Source organism: Seriola lalandi, unplaced genomic scaffold, assembly GCF_002814215.2.
Source record: "Seriola lalandi dorsalis isolate HSWRI2012SDOR001 ecotype SW California unplaced genomic scaffold, Sedor1 jcf7180002054795, whole genome shotgun sequence".
Lineage (NCBI taxonomy): Eukaryota > Metazoa > Chordata > Actinopteri > Carangiformes > Carangidae > Seriola > Seriola lalandi.
In genome coordinates this window covers 4,799,317-4,816,514 of record NW_019525348.1, presented here as the reverse complement: position 1 = coordinate 4,816,514, position 17,198 = coordinate 4,799,317, and the positions used below count along the sequence as shown (strand labels likewise).

The window sequence follows — 17,198 nt, the reverse complement described above, 5'->3', positions numbered from 1 at the left end:
TGTCTGTCTCCGGGCTTTTTCCACTGGAAGAAGACTAAAGTCACACCGACGCATCCGATGTATTTATGTGAGCAACATGAGAACAACATGAGAACCAGAGCTGTCACACTCATGGACGTCATCAGCTCACGTTTGTGATCTAGAAGTCACACCTGTTGAATCCTCGTCCTGAAAATGCGGAAGAAATCACAGCCTGAGAAATCTGAAACTTTTTCAAAATGATTTTTATTGGGAGAACTACAAAAAATGTACAGTACAAAGTTAACAGTCTCACACTCAATTTGTAGTGAACTGACTCCCCAAAAAAATATTACAACTCTCGTTGTCTTTTTGTCCGTTTTTGTTACATTCAAAAAGCTTTACTTCTGATAAAGTAGTCAAAAGTACATAGTGCGCATCCCCCTGTACCTACTATGTACAAACCAAACGTGTTCATCCACTTCCCTCTCCAGCAAACTCTCAAGACTCAGACTAGATTTCAATATCAAAAAAAAGAAAAACAGAGCAAAAGGAAATCAAAATAAGAGGAATGGGGATTTAGAGAAAAGTTACGGTTGTTTATCAGAGTGTCTGAGTGGTAACAACCTTTATATAAAAAAAAAAAAAAAAAAAAAAAAAAAAAAAGTTTAAGAATCCAACACTACATTCAATTCAACCTGTGTATAAAAAGATGCCATGTAGGAAAAATACTTTATTTGGTTAATTTTAAGGCATGTCAAGATGGTGAACCCCTTAGGCACTACACAATAATACTGGGGCACAAGGGATTGCTACATTCTTTAGCACGTGGCTGGCATCACAGTGTGACCTCGTGCAAACAGAAAGAAAACAAAATACTTTTTGGTTAATTTATTGACTTGGGTTCTTTGTCACTGAAGTCTGATCTAGATCAACAAAAGAAGTAAGGTTTGGACGGTCTGTACAACCACATTGTTTATACATTCTACAGAAACATCTAAATAGGGATCCTCGAGAAAAAAAAAAGCCTTCTACAGCACTGACACACAACCTCAGGAGCAAACAGCAATCACGCAAACTTTTTTTTTAATAAACGTAAACAAGGAAACAAAATTAATGAAATAAATATCACATACGTTCTCTTAAATTAAGATTTTTTTTACTCATTTACAATAAAAATAACCAAGTGAAGTTACAAAAAAGGAGAAAAAAAAACAAAATATATATATTACTGTGAAAAGAACATACACTCCACTTTATGCAGATTAATAATGGCGATCATAATTTAAACATAAAAGAATATAGATCTATTGCTTCATCATACTTGATAAATACAGTATGGACACAAATTACCAATGTAGCCTATACTTTTTCACAAGATAATAAATAAGTTAAATAGTCCATAGCCAGTTATGCACTGCTATGTAAATCACTCAAAAACAGCTAAAAAAATATATATTCAACCATCAGCAGTGATTTCCCCAAACAAACCCAACTCAAGAGTGCTTTTTAACCAAGCAACAAACTAGACTAACCAAACGAACCACTGGGTGGCGCTGGGAGGAGACAGATCTGGAATGGAAGCTGAAGCTTTCAGAGAGGAAAGAAAAAAAAACAACACACTTTGATAAAGAAAAAAAAATGTTACTTTGAGTCAAGGCATATTCTTGGCAGGATGGGAGGAAATCTGAAACCGCTTACAGTCTCTTCTTCTTGTCAAGTCATGTTACACACACATCTAATCCCAGGAAAAGTGTGGCTTGCCTGATAGAGCAAAAGGGAGAGCGGGCTGCCATGAGCCCTTGGGCAAGGCACTGTTGGAATGCCTTCTGTTTGCTATCTAAGTTTTAATACAGCTATATTACATACAGAAAAAAAAAACTAAACTAATGCCAGGTCAAGGACACTTAAACTGTTTGAAGCTTTATTGATCCCTGTGGGTGAAATTCTCTTCTCTTGCCCCCCTCCAGGGAGGTCAGAGCAAGGTCAGCACCCCTGGAGCTAGTAGGGATTCAATGTCTTGCTCAAGGGCACGTCAGCAGGATGGATGCTGCTGAAGTGGGGTGAGGGAGGCTAGGGGTGAGGGGACTTAACCTGGATCCTCTGCTTGAAGGACAGTCTACCTCACTCACTGACAACCCCTGACTTCTCAACCCCCAAGTCTGACCCGTCCATAAATCCGTTTGAAAACAAAACATTAGTCATCTGAAATCGACAGCCTGCTGAAGATTGGCAAACGCCTTCCAGCGTCCAGACTCGGCGACTCGGAGCCGCTGAGGCTCCCGGAAGAGCTGAGGGACCCGCTCGCATAGCTCTCCCGGTCAGAGAGCGAGTCTGGCGGGCTGGGAGGAGGCTCGAACACCGGCGACTCGCTGAGGCGGCGCAGCGCCTGCAAGTGGCTCATGTTGTAGTTCGGAGGGGAGGGAGGGCACACGCTGCTCTGCATGTTCCCGTAGTAGGCACCGGTGGAGTGGTTGTTAGCGTACCCGCTGGGGTTGTGCACAGCCAAGGGGGCCAGTAAGGCTTTTAAGTCCTGTCCGGGGAAAGCGAAGGCACTGTTGATGCAGGACACGGAGTTGGGAGACAGCACTTCCTCGTAGAAGCTGGAGGCGGAGGTGCAGGAGGAGGCGCTGGTGGGTGGCGGTGGTGTTCGGGACGTGGGGCTGTCGAGCAGGGGAGACTCCAGTCCATGGTGGGTGGAGAAGCCGGAGAAGCTGAGGCTGTGGTGAAGCTTTGGTCTGTCCCTCTGGGTGTAGCCGAGCTGCTGTGGCGGCAGGACCTCCCTCTGGCCGTAGCTGCACAGCTCGCGAGCCGACCTGGGCTCCCCTGCCTGCACGTTAGCGTTGGCGACCGGAGCGGGCCGGCGCTCGTCGGCGTTGTGGATAAAGTGACACCGGGGACCGTACGGGCAGAAACCGATGGTGTGGAAGGTGCGGCACGGCTCAGTTTTGTATTTAGGGTGGCGGGACAAGCTCCTCAACTCGTGGTAGCCGTGAGCGAACTGACATTTCTCCCCGTACTTGCACGACCCGTTCTCCTCGAAGGGCCGACACAGTTCGGTCTTGTAGCGGGTGGAGTTAATCTGAGAGCCGGGCTTCTGCTGCAGCACGCCCCGGTCTCCGTTCTCGCTGTAAGCTCGGTCGCGGAACTTGTTCTCCTTGTTCATGAGGGCCGTGGCGCTGCTGTTGCTGCTCGGCGTGTTCTCCTTCAGGCTGCTGTAGGAGCCCATCGAGTATTTGTTGCCGTTGTTCATTGCTTCCATGTTGCTGGTTGAATTTCTGCGGAAAAATCCCGGCGTGAAGGAGCCGCCGGAGCCCGGAGTCGTGACCGGAGCCCCCACCGCTTTCTTGTCCAGCATGCTGTTTATGTGGAGGGCGTTCATGTTCATTTTATCTTGCTGCTGGAAGGAAAAGACACGAGTTAGCAATGCACTTCAACAAATTGTATGACCATTTTGAGCACATGGCATGTTTAGGAAAACTCTGTTTGCCTGCAACGCCACAACTTGTTGCAGCTGAACACATGCTAACTCTACTCAAAGTTGGAGCATGCTAATCCAGCAACACCTCAAGTGTTTCAGCCTGAATGCAAAACGGGAAAAAAAAACTCCGTTTGTTGTCACATTTGTATTTTTACCTTGTAAAGCATCTCCATGTCGTAGAAAGCAGACAAGACGGTCGCAGACATCTCTTTTCCCCAAATTTGCTGTCGCGCTCCCTCTTTCATGGAGGACCGACCAGGATCCTTGAATGCGACGAGCGGTAGTTTGTGCCACGACTGGTTTTGGTTGTGGAAAAGTTTTGAAAAGTTTCTTTAAAAGTTTATGTGCAGTTTTAAGTCCGTAAAAGAAGGAATGAAGAGGGGATAAGGTTAGTACTGTTGAGTTGTAGGTGGTTTTTTTATTTCGTCCCCTCAGAAGCGCTGAGCCAGAGTGCTTCGCGGTGCGCTCTCGCCTTTCCGCGTCAATATAAATGCTTGGCGGTGGCCAGGGAGGGGCGAACTGAAGTTGGTACAAACTTTTGCTAGGAGCCGCCTCCTCCCCATTCACCGGTTGGCCGCCTATTCTTTAACACCACGCCTTGAAATCCAACCCCAGCAACCCCCCCTCCCCTCCCCTCCCCTCTTATCCTCCACACACCCCTCAAAGTTTTTTTTTCTCTCTTTTAATCACACAACCAATTTTGTGGAAGTTGGTTTTGCTTTCTGGGCTGTCTCTCGCTGTGAAAGAATGTAGAACCATCAAGGGAAGTCTACTATGTCTGCAAGCTGTTCTCCAGCCAATTAACCATAGACATTCACACTTGGGTCCTCTTCAGAAGCTGGGGGGGGGGGGGGGGGGCTGGGTACCTTACTCAAAAGCTTCTTCACTAAATTTAAATAAAAGAGAAATGGTTCCTCAAACACCCTTGTTCATGGAGCCAGGTCCAGAAGTTTGAACCTTCCAGCAACAAGGGGCCACCCCACTAGCCTCTGGACCACCACACTTGGAAGCTGACACATGTATTTGTAATGGAAGGAAAATCTGTCTTTCCCTCCCTCTCTTTCCCTGTGGATGGGGTGAGACCACAAGTATGAGCGGAGAGAAGTCCAGGCAGAGTGCAGTACAATTTTTAGACTCCACTGGTTGCATAATCAACTTCCACAGTGCAACAGCAGCCTATTCCAGTCTACTACACATGGAAAAATAGACAGTTAATACCTACTGTGCTCACATGACCTACTTTTGTACTGTCTCAAAACTAAACTTGGAAATGTTGACTTCACCTTGAGATTAGAAAACTGTCGCTCTTAAAGCACAACATGTAGAATCATTATAAACACAAAGAGGATTTGCTTTGGTTAAATCTTTTTTTAAGGCACTCTCAGTTTCTCTCTCTAACTTGTTTTTCCCCAATGAAGGAGCCCAGACTGCAGGAATGTGGTTTTTACTGTGGTACAGCAGCGCAACACTGCCCCCATGAGAGCAACATGAGAGTTGAGTGTAAAAGACTGGGGCGCCATCTGCTGAGCAAAGCTGGAGCAAGATTTAAAGGCACACTCAGCACAAACTGGCTGTAATAATGTCATACACTGTGAATTTGTATTTTCTGTACTCTCTCTCCACACAGCCAGATCACAACATCAGATGGAGAGCAGAGTCCTTGAGAAGGGGTGCTCTGGTTATTTCTGCAAAACCTGCTTCCTCCTTTCTTCCCTAATAACAAAGCCATCCCGCCGCCACAGTCCCTTCTTTGTAAAGTCAAAGAGTGCAGTGCGGTTGCAATAAGCTGCCCCTGTCTCGGCGTGATGTAACCTTCCCAGGATGGCAAAATGTTCACATGAAAATGTCAAACTACTCCACTCTACTCTTGGAGTTAAGTCAAGTTTTAAAAACCACAGTGGAAAGATTGCAGAGTTGGCAGCAGAGCACGGGGCACTGTATATCAGGGCTCCGAAAGCCTGATATTTTGGTGTTGAGGGTGTAAAAACCTTGTGCGACAACATATCACCAGAAATTGCAGGTTTCTGCGACACTGGTGACCATTAAGTCTTTTCCATATAGGATCGTAATTGAAAGAGCGGTTTAAAAATGATTTTTCTTTCTGTGACATGATTCAATATTCTCTGATGTGCTGAATGGTTTGGTTGGAGAAGGAAGGAGAGAGGTTTGAAAAAAAAAAAGGGAAAATAGCAACAGGCGAAAAACAAGTGACATAAGAGCTTGGAATCTACTACTACCAACCCTAAAATTAGGCAGAGGGCTGCCCTAGGACTATTTGCGCTTTGCAAGTTGTGATAAATAGTTTAATGCGAAGGACAGACACAGCGAGGCTCCTGAGAAATCCCTTGAACATGTCCTCGTCCACAGAAACCGCTCTCCCATCACGCGGCTCTGTTTTTATTGGGGGATGTCGAGCTGTTCCAAAACATTACGTCAGTTTTACTGTAACAGGGAACATGGCTACCAGGGAGAGAGAAGGGTCCAGCTGTATGAGCGAGCAGCATGAATCCACACACACATTTTTACACACACACAGAGGACAGTAGTCCATTGTCCCGTCCTCCTAATTACATAACCAGCAAAAACTGGAGGGAAGCATAAAACGCAGTCCAATGGGAAGAATCCCGCAGTAAATTAAATATCACAGGAAAATAACACCTCGTATAAACATACAGTAGAGGTAAAAGCGTACACTGAAATACAACTTTGGTGACGTGTCAGCGCAAACACTTGCTCTCACAATCCCATGCCGTGGTTATAAAGCTTGGCTCGCTGCACAATCACACCATTGAAGTGAGTGCTTGAAGCTTCGGGCTCCGAGTTGTTTTGTTCCAAACCTTAAATCCCTGGTAGACATGGAGGAAGCAGGGCAGTCTGTTTACTCAATGCTGACACTGTTGAAATTTGTCGTGTGACACATTCCCACTGATAAGAGGACAGTGCGTCAAGTGTTGTTGAGCACAAGCTCGGACTGAATTATTGTTATGGGTTCACAAATGCCAGACCTCCCCACATGTGTTCATATAATGTTAATATTGTGGTTGTCTCTTTCTTCTCTCTCCTGCCTCTTTTCAGAATTATTAACATTAAAAAGTGACACGTTCGGCTTTGTCTTTCCTTATGGAGAAATAGGAGAATCAAAAATGTAATTTGAGAGATTATATTTATTTAAAAAAGACATCAAGGAACAGCAATCATAAAAATTAAAACAGTGAGGGCAACATTTGTAAGACAAAGTAAGAGACAAGTACAGATTTAAAAAAAAAGAATCCTATTGTTTCCTTCATTCCCTTGATTTCATAATAATAAGACCACAAAACCAGTCTGTGCTCTCATGTGTTGGTTCATTGAAGTTGTTCAGTGATCTGAAACCTTTCTCTCTCTAAAGAAATATTAGGAATTCCTCTACCTCAGTCTCTCCAGCACATCCAGAGCCAGTGCTGCTCTCTGGTGCCGCAGCGTCAGCCGGGCGTGCTCCACGGTGCAGGAGAACTGGGGCAGGGCAGGGAGGGACTCCAGGGCCTGCTGGGAGCTGAGGGCCTTGGCTTGGGCCTGCATTGACAGTGTGCGGAGCTGGGCTTGGTCCAGGCTTGTGGCTCCTGGGTGCTGGGTCTGCTTGAAGGTCGGGATGAGGGAGCTGAGGTTTCTGTGAAGCAGCTTCACCCACTGGACAGGCTCGGCCCACAGGTTCAGATCCCCCTTCTCAAACAGGAAGTCGTCCTCATCCTGGTCAAGAGCAAAATGTCAAGTTTCATTTCAAGCAGTGTTATTTTTGTTTTCTTTGGCCACTTGGGGCGGTGGAACAAGTTGTAAACATACACATTTTCATTGTCATGTTTCTGGTCACCTGACAAATTTAAGTCCAATATTCACTCTCCTTTCAGCTGCTTTCACTAACTCACTGCACGGCTGAATGTTTCACTATGTTCCCCAGCCAGTTTCTAACTTCACTATGTTACTGGGAGAGTAGCGTAAAGTTAGTTTATCTGAACCTTTTTTTTTTTTTTTTTTTTTTTGCCAAAACAACAACAACACTGATGAAAACTGTGACAACTGAGCTCAGAAACCTTAAAATGATCCACAGAACTGAGTGGAACTGCAAACCTCTCTGTGGGTTCAGTATGAGCAACACTGTTTACATAACGCATAATAATTTGACCCATAGTTAGTATGAAAATACTGAGATTAAGATTTACAGCTGAAGATATTTGTGCAATCAGCAACAAGAAGCCATGGTTTACAGGGATGTGTCGAAGACAGAAATATTGGTGGCTATAAAACACTCGGCTATTTCGACCTTTACTATGAGCAGAATAAAACAAGAGCAACTAAGAAAATCAAATATAGTTCTGTCTGGTCCTGTGATTCCAGACTTCACAGACACAATGCTAAGCTGTTGCCTTCAGTAGCAGTACTTGTGGATTTTTCTGTTCATGTATTAATATGTATATGACCTGTGGTTACTACAAAGTAAGCTGATGATCAAATTGCTCAAGGACCAGTGTCCTGTTTGCTCCATCCTGGCTTCCCTGGCAGAAAATGAAGCTGTGACAGTCGTAAGTTTTACTTGAAGGGAAACAACTCAAGTACATGTTTGTGATGTAAGTTGTCAATCCTCTGTCGTTCCTCCGCTGCTATGTGACAAACTTACATGACAGATACTCACCAGACTGGAAACTTCGTCTGATACCGCCTCATCATTTCCGTCAGCGTCTCCCAGCAGCCACTGCGTCAGAGCGAGGACACCTGCAGGAACCTGCCCCCACAGCTCAAACAGCCGACACAGGAGCCCGGCGCCCCACTCCATGGCAACTGTAGGACACACGGAAACGCCGGCCTTATCTGAGGATGGACGAAACAAAATGATTATACAGAGTCTGTCCGGTTTTTCTTTTTACATTTAAGACATACAAAATTAGATCACAGACACACAGCAAGCCAACTGAAAACAAGAATATGAATGAACAAAAAAACAAAAAACAAGCAAGTTGAAAGATCATAAATCACAAACTGTGATTCTGTCAAGTTCTCCCATCCATACTCAATCCACACAGCTTCTGTTGCAGGTGCCACGTCATCAGGTGAGTGTGTCCACTGAGCTGTGGATGAACTTGGGTGGTTTCACCTTTAATCTAAAGATCATCTTTACAATGACAAGGGGACATTTTCCCTGGGATCAAAGGTTACACTCAAGCTCATAATGAAGTAAGAGATCAGAGACACAACTGAGGAAGAAAAACTTGCAAAACTGTAAATTTCAAAAGCCAAGACTATAGTTTTTCGACAGGAAGATGCAGAGTGCGAGACTGGGTTGTATCTGTGAATCCATTACTGACTTTGTGTGTAATGTCCTTCCTAGAGTGTTACTAAACTGGGTCGTACCATTAAAGACTTTGGTAAGGAGTGTATTGGATGCTAGTTTGCTCTGTGGCACTGTGATATATTTGTAAATATAGATATGACTTTGTTTTATTTATAGATGCATACATAGAAAAATACATGTTTCAGAGATGATAGTAATAATACACTTTATACTGAATGGATAGTATGTGCTGTAAGCTAATGTAACTGATATTATTCAGCCATTTAGTCTAATGTTATTTTAAAATTATTATTATTTTAAAATCTTCAGTTTCCTTTATCACCTCTTTACAATCTAAATGGATCATATATTAGCAAGCTAATGTTTGTTTTGTCTGTAAGCTAAGTGACATGACAGTTACCTAGTTAGCTAGGATTCATCACTTACAGAATGAGAATTTTGGTTCTTGGTTAAGTAATTAACTAAAATAGTGGAGTTATGTATAAACATAGCTTAGTTAACAATCGCTTTCAAAGGCTTAGAAGAGGGAGGAACGTCACTCTTCAGGTTTTTGTCGACTGTCAGCAGGAGAGTTCTTAAAAACCATAAATGATGTAAAGGAGAGACCTGGTTTCCTCAGTCAGGATAGGGGATTAGAGGAAGGTGGTTACCACAGCTACATTTCTGCAGGAGCAGAGTTCTCAGCCATGTGCGCTGTCCACAGGTCCCTCAATGGGTTCCTACAACACTGCATGTTAATGACACAGTCCCAGCCCACGGGGTATCGTGTGATGCGGAAAGGAAAAACCATTACTCTTAGTGGTGTGTCGCGGTATCCAAAATAATTAAATTCAAAGTCTGACTAAAACTCACACTGAAATAAATAATTCTAAATAAGTCAGTTTCCACAGCCGAACAGTGCACTATTTGTAAAATTCATACGGATTTGCCCTCTAAGGAAAAAATGTGTGTGTGCATGTCACTCCAACGCAAATCCAAAAACAGGAGCATTATCAAATATGAAATACATACATCAGGTCTGGTTCACAAACATGGGGAGAAACCTGATTACTGAAAACACATTTTCTGCCTTCAACTGATCTCTCGCTCAACAACCTTGTTTTATGTAACCGTTGGTGTTTGTGGGGTAGCGTCGTTTGAATGATGTAGAGCTGACATTATGTTCCAAACTTAGTGTGAATTTGTGCGCATGTGTGTCTTCTCTGGGCATGAACGGCCTTCTGGGAAACAAAACTATAACTCATAGAACCAACCACCATCAGGGTGTGTATGAGTGGATTCAAAAATATTCTGCACGTTGCACCAATGTCTGCGTGCACACAGAGTAAGAGCAAACACGCGCGCGCACGCACGCACGCACACACGCGCACACACACAGGACATTCAGAGGCAGGCCTGTTATGAGCCCCTGCTCTCACTGAGTTGGTGTTGTATAAAACAGTGGAGGAAGTGCGAGTGCAACGACACACACTTCAAACAGAAGGAAAACATAATGTTCGACTTCATTTACCATCTCCAGTTGTCTATCTGACACAGAGGTTGTGTGTGTGCGTGTGTGTGTGAGAGACTGTGTTGTTCTCCCACCTTGACTATCCTCACACACAGCTGACACCCAGATAACACCAGAAACTTCAAAAGACTTTTTAGAGCCACTAGCCAAAACACTACCACTATGGGAAGAGAGGAGGGAGGGAGGGTGGAGGTATATAGACCCCCATCAGCACACATACAGTATAACACACACACACACACACACACACACACACACACACACACACACACACACACACACAGTGTTGGGAACCCAGATTGTTTTTCCTCTTCAGAGAGGAGGCGTAAAATCAGAGCAGAGCCTCAAGTCTGTGCGGAGAGGGAAACCTGCTCTGTGAACATTAGAGGCTGTTGATTGTACTGTATTAGAGGAGATTTAAGAGTTTAGGAGCTTGAGTGACAAATTCCTTTCTTTACCAAGAAGCCGCCTCTCTCTGGGACGGCCCTGCCCAAGCCTTTACAGACCCCCCCCTTATAGTAGGAAATTTTAGCTGCATTCAGTTTATCTCCTTTTCTACGGAGGTTTCACACGTCGCTTAACACGATTTCCCTCCTCGAGCTTTTGCCGCAAAGTACTCCGTTTCTCAAGGGGATTGTCTTTCACACTGTTACTGGTGTGTGTGTGTGTGTGTGTGTGTGTGTGTGTGTGGTGGTATGAGTGTTGTCCTTTGTAGTTATTGTTTGTGATGAAAGACTGCATGAGTTTATGTTGCACAATCTTGTCTTTGTAAATGATGATATCAGCGCCAGTTGGTGAATGAATGGGTTCGAGTAGGATGGGGTGAGGCTGTGTATGTGTGTGTGTGTGTGTGTGTTGTGCAGTTGGCATCCAATGCCACTCATTTGAACAGGGCAGGGCAGGAGTGTGAGGGAAAAACTTAACCTTGTGCCACTTGTGGAAACAGTATAACAGTTGTACCATTCTCAGCTTCTGAAGAGTTTTTTTTTTTTTTTTTAACTTTGGTTGCCTTGTTAGAAACCGTGGCAACTGAGTTTTTATATGTAAATCTGCTCGAACCATAACGAGCCCTTCACCAGACACATTATCACCTTTCTTGAGGAACTGTACATGGTGAAATGAAAGCTGCCCAATTCCCAAACAGGACTTCTAAACTGTAACACTTCTACTTCAGAGGTGGACACAAAATCCAAACAGCCAAATCAACTAGTTACAGACATGGGCTGTAACCATCAGCCGTGTCCCGGTTCAATACTACAATAATAATCCACAGCAGGTTTTTTTTTTTTTTTTTTACAGAAAAACAAGTGTGCAGCCGTGCTTGCTTGCTTTCAGCTAAATGCTAATGCTAACATGGCAGCATGCTCAATCTTTAAAACAAGGGTTAAAATGCTCACAAAAAGAGAAAAGCAATCCAATCTTTTTATAGTGTCAATTCATTTCCTTCCTCGTTTCAACCTAGCTTATCTCATTCTATATAGTATAGCTCATCTACTGTAGTTTAGTAGTCTATTCCTTCACATTAGTTTTTAGTGTAAACAGGAATATGGTGTGTGTTCATGTTTACTAATGAAAACATGTTGATTACATTAACTTAAATTACATTAAACTGGTTCTGACTTCTGGTTTCTGAACATTCACATTTGGCGCACTGCTGCAGCCGCATGGTGTCTGATCAACAGTCGTGTCATTAAAGTCACTGAGTTGAATTAAGAGTGAGTGAAGAGGCTGACTTCGCTGTTCAGTAAATCCGTACTGAGCCTATGCAGCTGGGGGGGTGTCAGATGTCCCATTGAGGAGGGGGAGGAGGGGGATGATAATCTAAAGGGCCTTTAATGTGTGCAGCAAGATGTTGCAGAACTTTTACCAGTCTGTAGTGGCCAGTAAAATGTTCCTGCTGAGGTCTGCTGGGGGCAGCAGCATCAGAGCCAGTGACTCCAACAACCTGAACAAAGTGATCGGCTCTGTGCTGGGTTCTTCTCTGGAGCTGGTTGTGGAGAGATGGATGTTGCACTAACTGTTGAACATCATTGCATCCCGTCCACAACCTACAGCGGAGCACCTTCAGCAACAGACTCTTTGAGCTTCATCCACTGTGACAAAAGACGGCTACAGGAAGTTACTCCTGCAGGCTGCCATCACTCTGTACAATGATTCTCCTCTTTGACAGGAGAGGAGACTCCTCTGACTGACTGCTCCCCTGGATCTGAGTATCAGATTAATCTAAACGTTTGCTCTATATATATGCATCTCTTTATTCAGTATAGTATATTACCACCATTGCACACAGTTTAACTATAGGTCTAACTTTAGCCTCCATTTTTTCTTATTTATATATATATATATTTTTCTTTTTCATACTTTAGTCTTGTCTGTCTGTCTGTCAAGGGTGGATGTTTGGGTGGGGGGTTTCAGGGGGGCTGTCAGGACAGTGAAATGAGCGAAATCGCAAAAACTTCCTGCCCTCCACTCCACCACTCCCTGGTGTCATCATATCCACTCTAGTGGGAGTGCATTCCTCTGCTCAGCCACCCACATCTACGGGATTTGGCTTAAGAGCCCCCTCCCCACCCACCTTAACTGACTACACCCAGGCTGCCATGAACTGCCACCGGACCACCACACAAGTCCCTCAGCTACACCTGCCCCATCCTATTTAATCTGTAATCAGATGAGGTGGTAAACTGAGCATTGGGGTTTCTCAGAATTTATCTTATTAAGATCAAAAGTGACTTGTTGCCAAATGAAAACAAGAACTCTCAGTTGCAAAATAACTGAAGGTTGACAAAGACAAGACAAAGACAAGATTTTCACCCAATCATCAGAAAACACCCACAACATCTTCGCTCAAGCTCACAGAAACACTCTCTTTCTCACACTTGATACACACACAGCGTAGGCTACAGATGCTACAGTGGAAACGCCAGGAAGCACAGGTGTGAAATATAGAGAGGTGTGAAAGAAACACTTCACAGCCCTGACTTCCTCTGGAGGCCAAGAGCAACAATAACATCATCATCACATGGAAACATTTACATGACAATAACAGTACAAAACTAGGTGAATAGTGAGCGTTAACATAAAACTAATGGTCTGGGAATATGCTGGTACATGTAGTTTGATCTTATTGTAGCAGCATTTATCATAGAGCCCAGTGTGTGGCTGGCTCAGTCAAAAGATCACATACAAGTCAATGGCCGCCTCAGCAGGGAGCCGACACAGTCTCCTGTCTCTCTCTATCAAGAAAACACCGCCGTCACCTAAAGTCCCTTCAGTCGAGACACAGATGAAAGATGATTTACAAATAATTGATGACGTTGCATGAGCTCTGGTGGTTTGAGTTCACAGCCCTTTTCTCAATAGCTTCTTTATTTCAACACCCCAGACATCACCAGGGTTGTATTTTTAAACTTTGGAACGTTCTGACTGATACGACTGTTTTCACAGACTGAACTTCCTCAGGACTCAACTTCATGTGGGTGGAGAGCCTTTTTGAAAGTAATGTCCTTTTGTCATGCAGATTGACTCCGTTGTGTAAATGTTCCTTACAGCAGACATGACAGGACATTTACAGTGAGACAACATGTTCGCATATTTGGCAGCTGGTGTTGGAGAGGAAGCGACAGCACTGCTGAACAACAGTGCAGAGCTGAAAGTTATAATATTAAAGAAGAAGAGTTTTCTGTTCTCTCTCTGCATCACAGATGAATATAAAAAGTTTTTTTTTTTTTGCCATTGAATCCTTAATGAATGACCATCTCATGAATGTCATCACTTATTGGATAGTAAAGTAGCTGAAACTAATGAAGTCAAATGAAACAGACCTGCAGTATTTTGTCTCCCTGATTTATATCAGTGCAGACAGGCTAAATAACACAAACAACTTTTTGTATGATGCGATAGTTAGTTGGGACTTAAAAGGAGGACAATAGCTGGTCTGGTTCTGACTGTGGTTGTACAAGTTTTTTTTAATGCATCATTTGGCCTGACCTGGTAATATTGTCATCATTACTATGAGGTAAAAGTGACTCAGGCTTATTCAGCCATTATGTAATGAGGTACATGTCTGAAAGGGGAGTATGACTGAAAAACAAGAACATGAATGAAACCTCCTTGTTCTACTTCTATGATATTCCTATGTTTTCTGACCGATCCTGATGAAGCAAACTTTACTGATTCTCCACAAAGGTTAGACTGAACATTCAAATGACCTAAAACTACTATCAGATGTAGGTCTGATTACACCTGTTTCACAATAACAGAGGATGCACAATGAGGCAGCCCCAGTCTGACACAGATTAGTAAGATAGCTGCTGCAGAGATACTGTGCATTCCTATTTTATCTTCAAAACACATCTCAGTCGAGTAGCAAGAGAACACACTGTACACACACTTCTTCAGCAAAAAGCCTGCAGACAGAAGTCATTACTGCAGACATGTGACTTCATTTCACACTAACCACCAAATCATTAAAATCTCATTCCCCACAATGCTTGAGTTAAAGAAGGTGAACGCAGCGAAAACATCATCTCTGTTTGTGTGATTTCACTGGAGAGTGAAATAACAGCTTTATTTATTTATTAAGTAAAAGTTAGAGCTGCAAATCGAATGTTGAGTAACTCTCCTGTTTCTATGTATTTTGTACATTTCTACTCAAATGAGTGACATGTGACTATTTTCAAAGTCTCATTCATGCATCATAAACTAACAAACCCAGCTTTAATGGATGAGTGAGTATTGTGCTAAAATAGGACAAGGTCTGTTTAATGAGTGTCCTTCAGCTCTGTCAGGTTGTTCACGTCCATTCAGCTGCGTTATCCACTGTAAATGAATAAACCGGGGGGAAAGGACACATGAATGGCTCATTCTGTGTGCGTTTGTTGGCTTTACAGTAAGCAAAGTAGGTTACTCCAGGCGAGCGGGCTGATAATGGTTCACTGAGAACGACCTGGAAAATGTGGGCACGTCAGCAGAGTTTGTGAGTCCACTGCTGCACTTCAAAAGAGAGTTCAACACTACTTCAGAACGGAGGGTAAAACAGGCAGAAGGACAATTCAATATTTATTAATTCATGGAAAGTTTGCATCATTTAAAGAAATAGTCCAGCATTTTGGGAAATATGCTTTCTAGTGGAAAGTTAGGTGAGAAGTTCGATACTACTCTCACACCTGTATGGTAAATGTGGTGTTACTGCTAGCAGCCCGTTAGCTTAGCTTGGCACAAAGACTGGAAACTAAACAGCTAGCCTGGCTCTGTCAGAAGGTATTTAAATCGACCTACCAGCATTTCTTAAGATAGTTAACACTTTGGGCTCCGTTTCAACAGTCCAAAGCACATGGTCTAAAGCACGAGTGCATTTGGGACATGTCAACATCCACTTCTGCTAATTTAAAGAAGAAAAAACAGTATCTTGTCTCTTAGTTATTCATGGGGCGTTACTTTTGCTTTTATAATTGCGGTGAGTTGATTACATATTGTGACTGACCAGTGAGCCCACCATGCTCTCACAGCGCACCCTGTTCATCCCGAGGAGGCAAGGAAGGATGAGCAAATCAATGCGCTGCTCAAAGAACAATACATTAATGTTAATATATTTTCTGATCTTCTGTATTATGAAATTGACTTATCAAAATATCTGAAGGCTTGCGTGCTAAGCTATGCTAACCAACTGCTGTCTGTAGCTTCATATTTAGCATACAGACATGTGAGCGATATAAATTTAACTGTCAGAGAGTGATAGCGGGGAACCTAATACCGGACATTTGATATTGGTTCATCTTTTTATTGAACGTACTGAAAGGATCACTGTGCGGTTCTGTTTCTCTTGCCTTTTCTCTCCCCAGTCAGATTTCTAATCACTGCCTTCTCATACACTGTCGTCCGATCCAAATCCCTCTGTGCTCTATATATAAAGTGATCCCTCTGTTCCTGCCCTGAGTCTGTCACAGTGCTGGAGGTCCAGCGAGGGTGAGTGGAGTTTGATTTCAGACCCAATTAGACTGGAGGTATTTGGGTGGTGGTGGTGATGCTGGTGGGGGGTGGAGGGGGTGTGGGGGTGTTAAATTAGATTTGCTCTTCCTGTCCAGGACAATGGCTCCACTGTGGTTCACAGCTTTGGGAAGAAGAAGCTTCAGTAACCTGATGTGAATCTGCACAAATTTCTCTCCCACATGCATTTAGCAGGTTTATCTGTATTATAACTGGTCTAAAATATAAGAACACATCTGACAGAGTGTCTTGTTTCACTACTGAAATGAAACAAGACATTTGCAAAGCGTTCACACACTTTATTAAAGGCAAGTTCTGTCCTACTCTTGTGTAATGATGAAAGATGATCTGTTATTTAATGTTTTACCAGTGACACCAAATAATCAAAAACCCACTGAATGCTCAATAAACTGATTTCAGAGCTCTCGCCAACATTTTTAAAGGAATAATTCAACATTTGTGGGAGAACGCTTATTTACCGTCTTGCTGATCATTAGATGAGAAGATTGAAAACATTGGACGAAGCCAGGCTTGCAGCGGAAAGAAAGCTACAAGGCAAAATCCCAAAATATCAAACTTCTTGTAATTGGTAATAAGATAAAGTGGGTACATATACCATACAGTCAATATGTCTACATCTATACTGTCCAGCAACATATACAATGTAATCACCAACAAAACAGTGAGTTTAAATATTCAAATGACATTTTAGATTTAAATGTTTTCTTTCTAAAAGGGTTGTTGTTTTGCATTTTGTCCTTTTGTGTGTTTGTTTGAGTCTGTGTGTGTCGCAGAACTCGTCTCTGTTCTCACATCTACGGCTGTCCTCCATATCAAAGGGCCAGGAGTAGTCGCTTGCATCTAAAGCAGCTCACACCTCAGATACTTGACTCCACAACGGCAGGTCATAAAACACACGCACACAAACACACACAAAC

The 17,198-nt window shown here is 43.2% G+C and overlaps 2 protein-coding genes across 5 annotated transcripts in view; both read right to left on the bottom strand.

The window, feature by feature from the left end:
• Window positions 1-206: 206 nt before the first annotated feature.
• Window positions 207-3,911, bottom strand: zfp36l2 (ZFP36 like 2 zinc finger CCCH-type). 2 transcript variants are annotated; one of them, XM_023425783.2, is made up of 2 exons: window positions 3,595-3,911; window positions 207-3,358 (listed from the first exon to the last, which is right to left on the bottom strand). In XM_023425783.2, exons 1-2 carry the CDS (start codon window positions 3,682-3,684, stop codon window positions 2,156-2,158), a joined length of 1,293 nt encoding a protein of 430 aa, XP_023281551.1. In that variant the 5' UTR covers window positions 3,685-3,911; the 3' UTR covers window positions 207-2,155. The 2 variants fall into 2 exon arrangements, with proteins under 2 accessions (XP_023281551.1, XP_023281552.1); XM_023425784.2 differs by having other exon boundaries at window positions 207-3,355.
• Window positions 3,912-6,585: 2,674 nt separating this feature from the next.
• The window catches only part of thada (THADA armadillo repeat containing), a 90,958-nt gene continuing 80,345 nt past the window's right edge, over window positions 6,586-17,198 (bottom strand). For all 3 annotated transcript variants that reach the window (XM_023425829.2, XM_087179174.1, XM_087179173.1), the window contains exons 37-38: window positions 8,106-8,281; window positions 6,586-7,165 (exon numbers count right to left, since the gene is read on the bottom strand). In XM_023425829.2, the coding sequence (XP_023281597.1) occupies window positions 6,845-7,165; window positions 8,106-8,281 (497 nt within the window). In that variant the 3' untranslated portion in view covers window positions 6,586-6,844. The remainder of the gene's footprint in view (window positions 7,166-8,105; window positions 8,282-17,198) is intronic.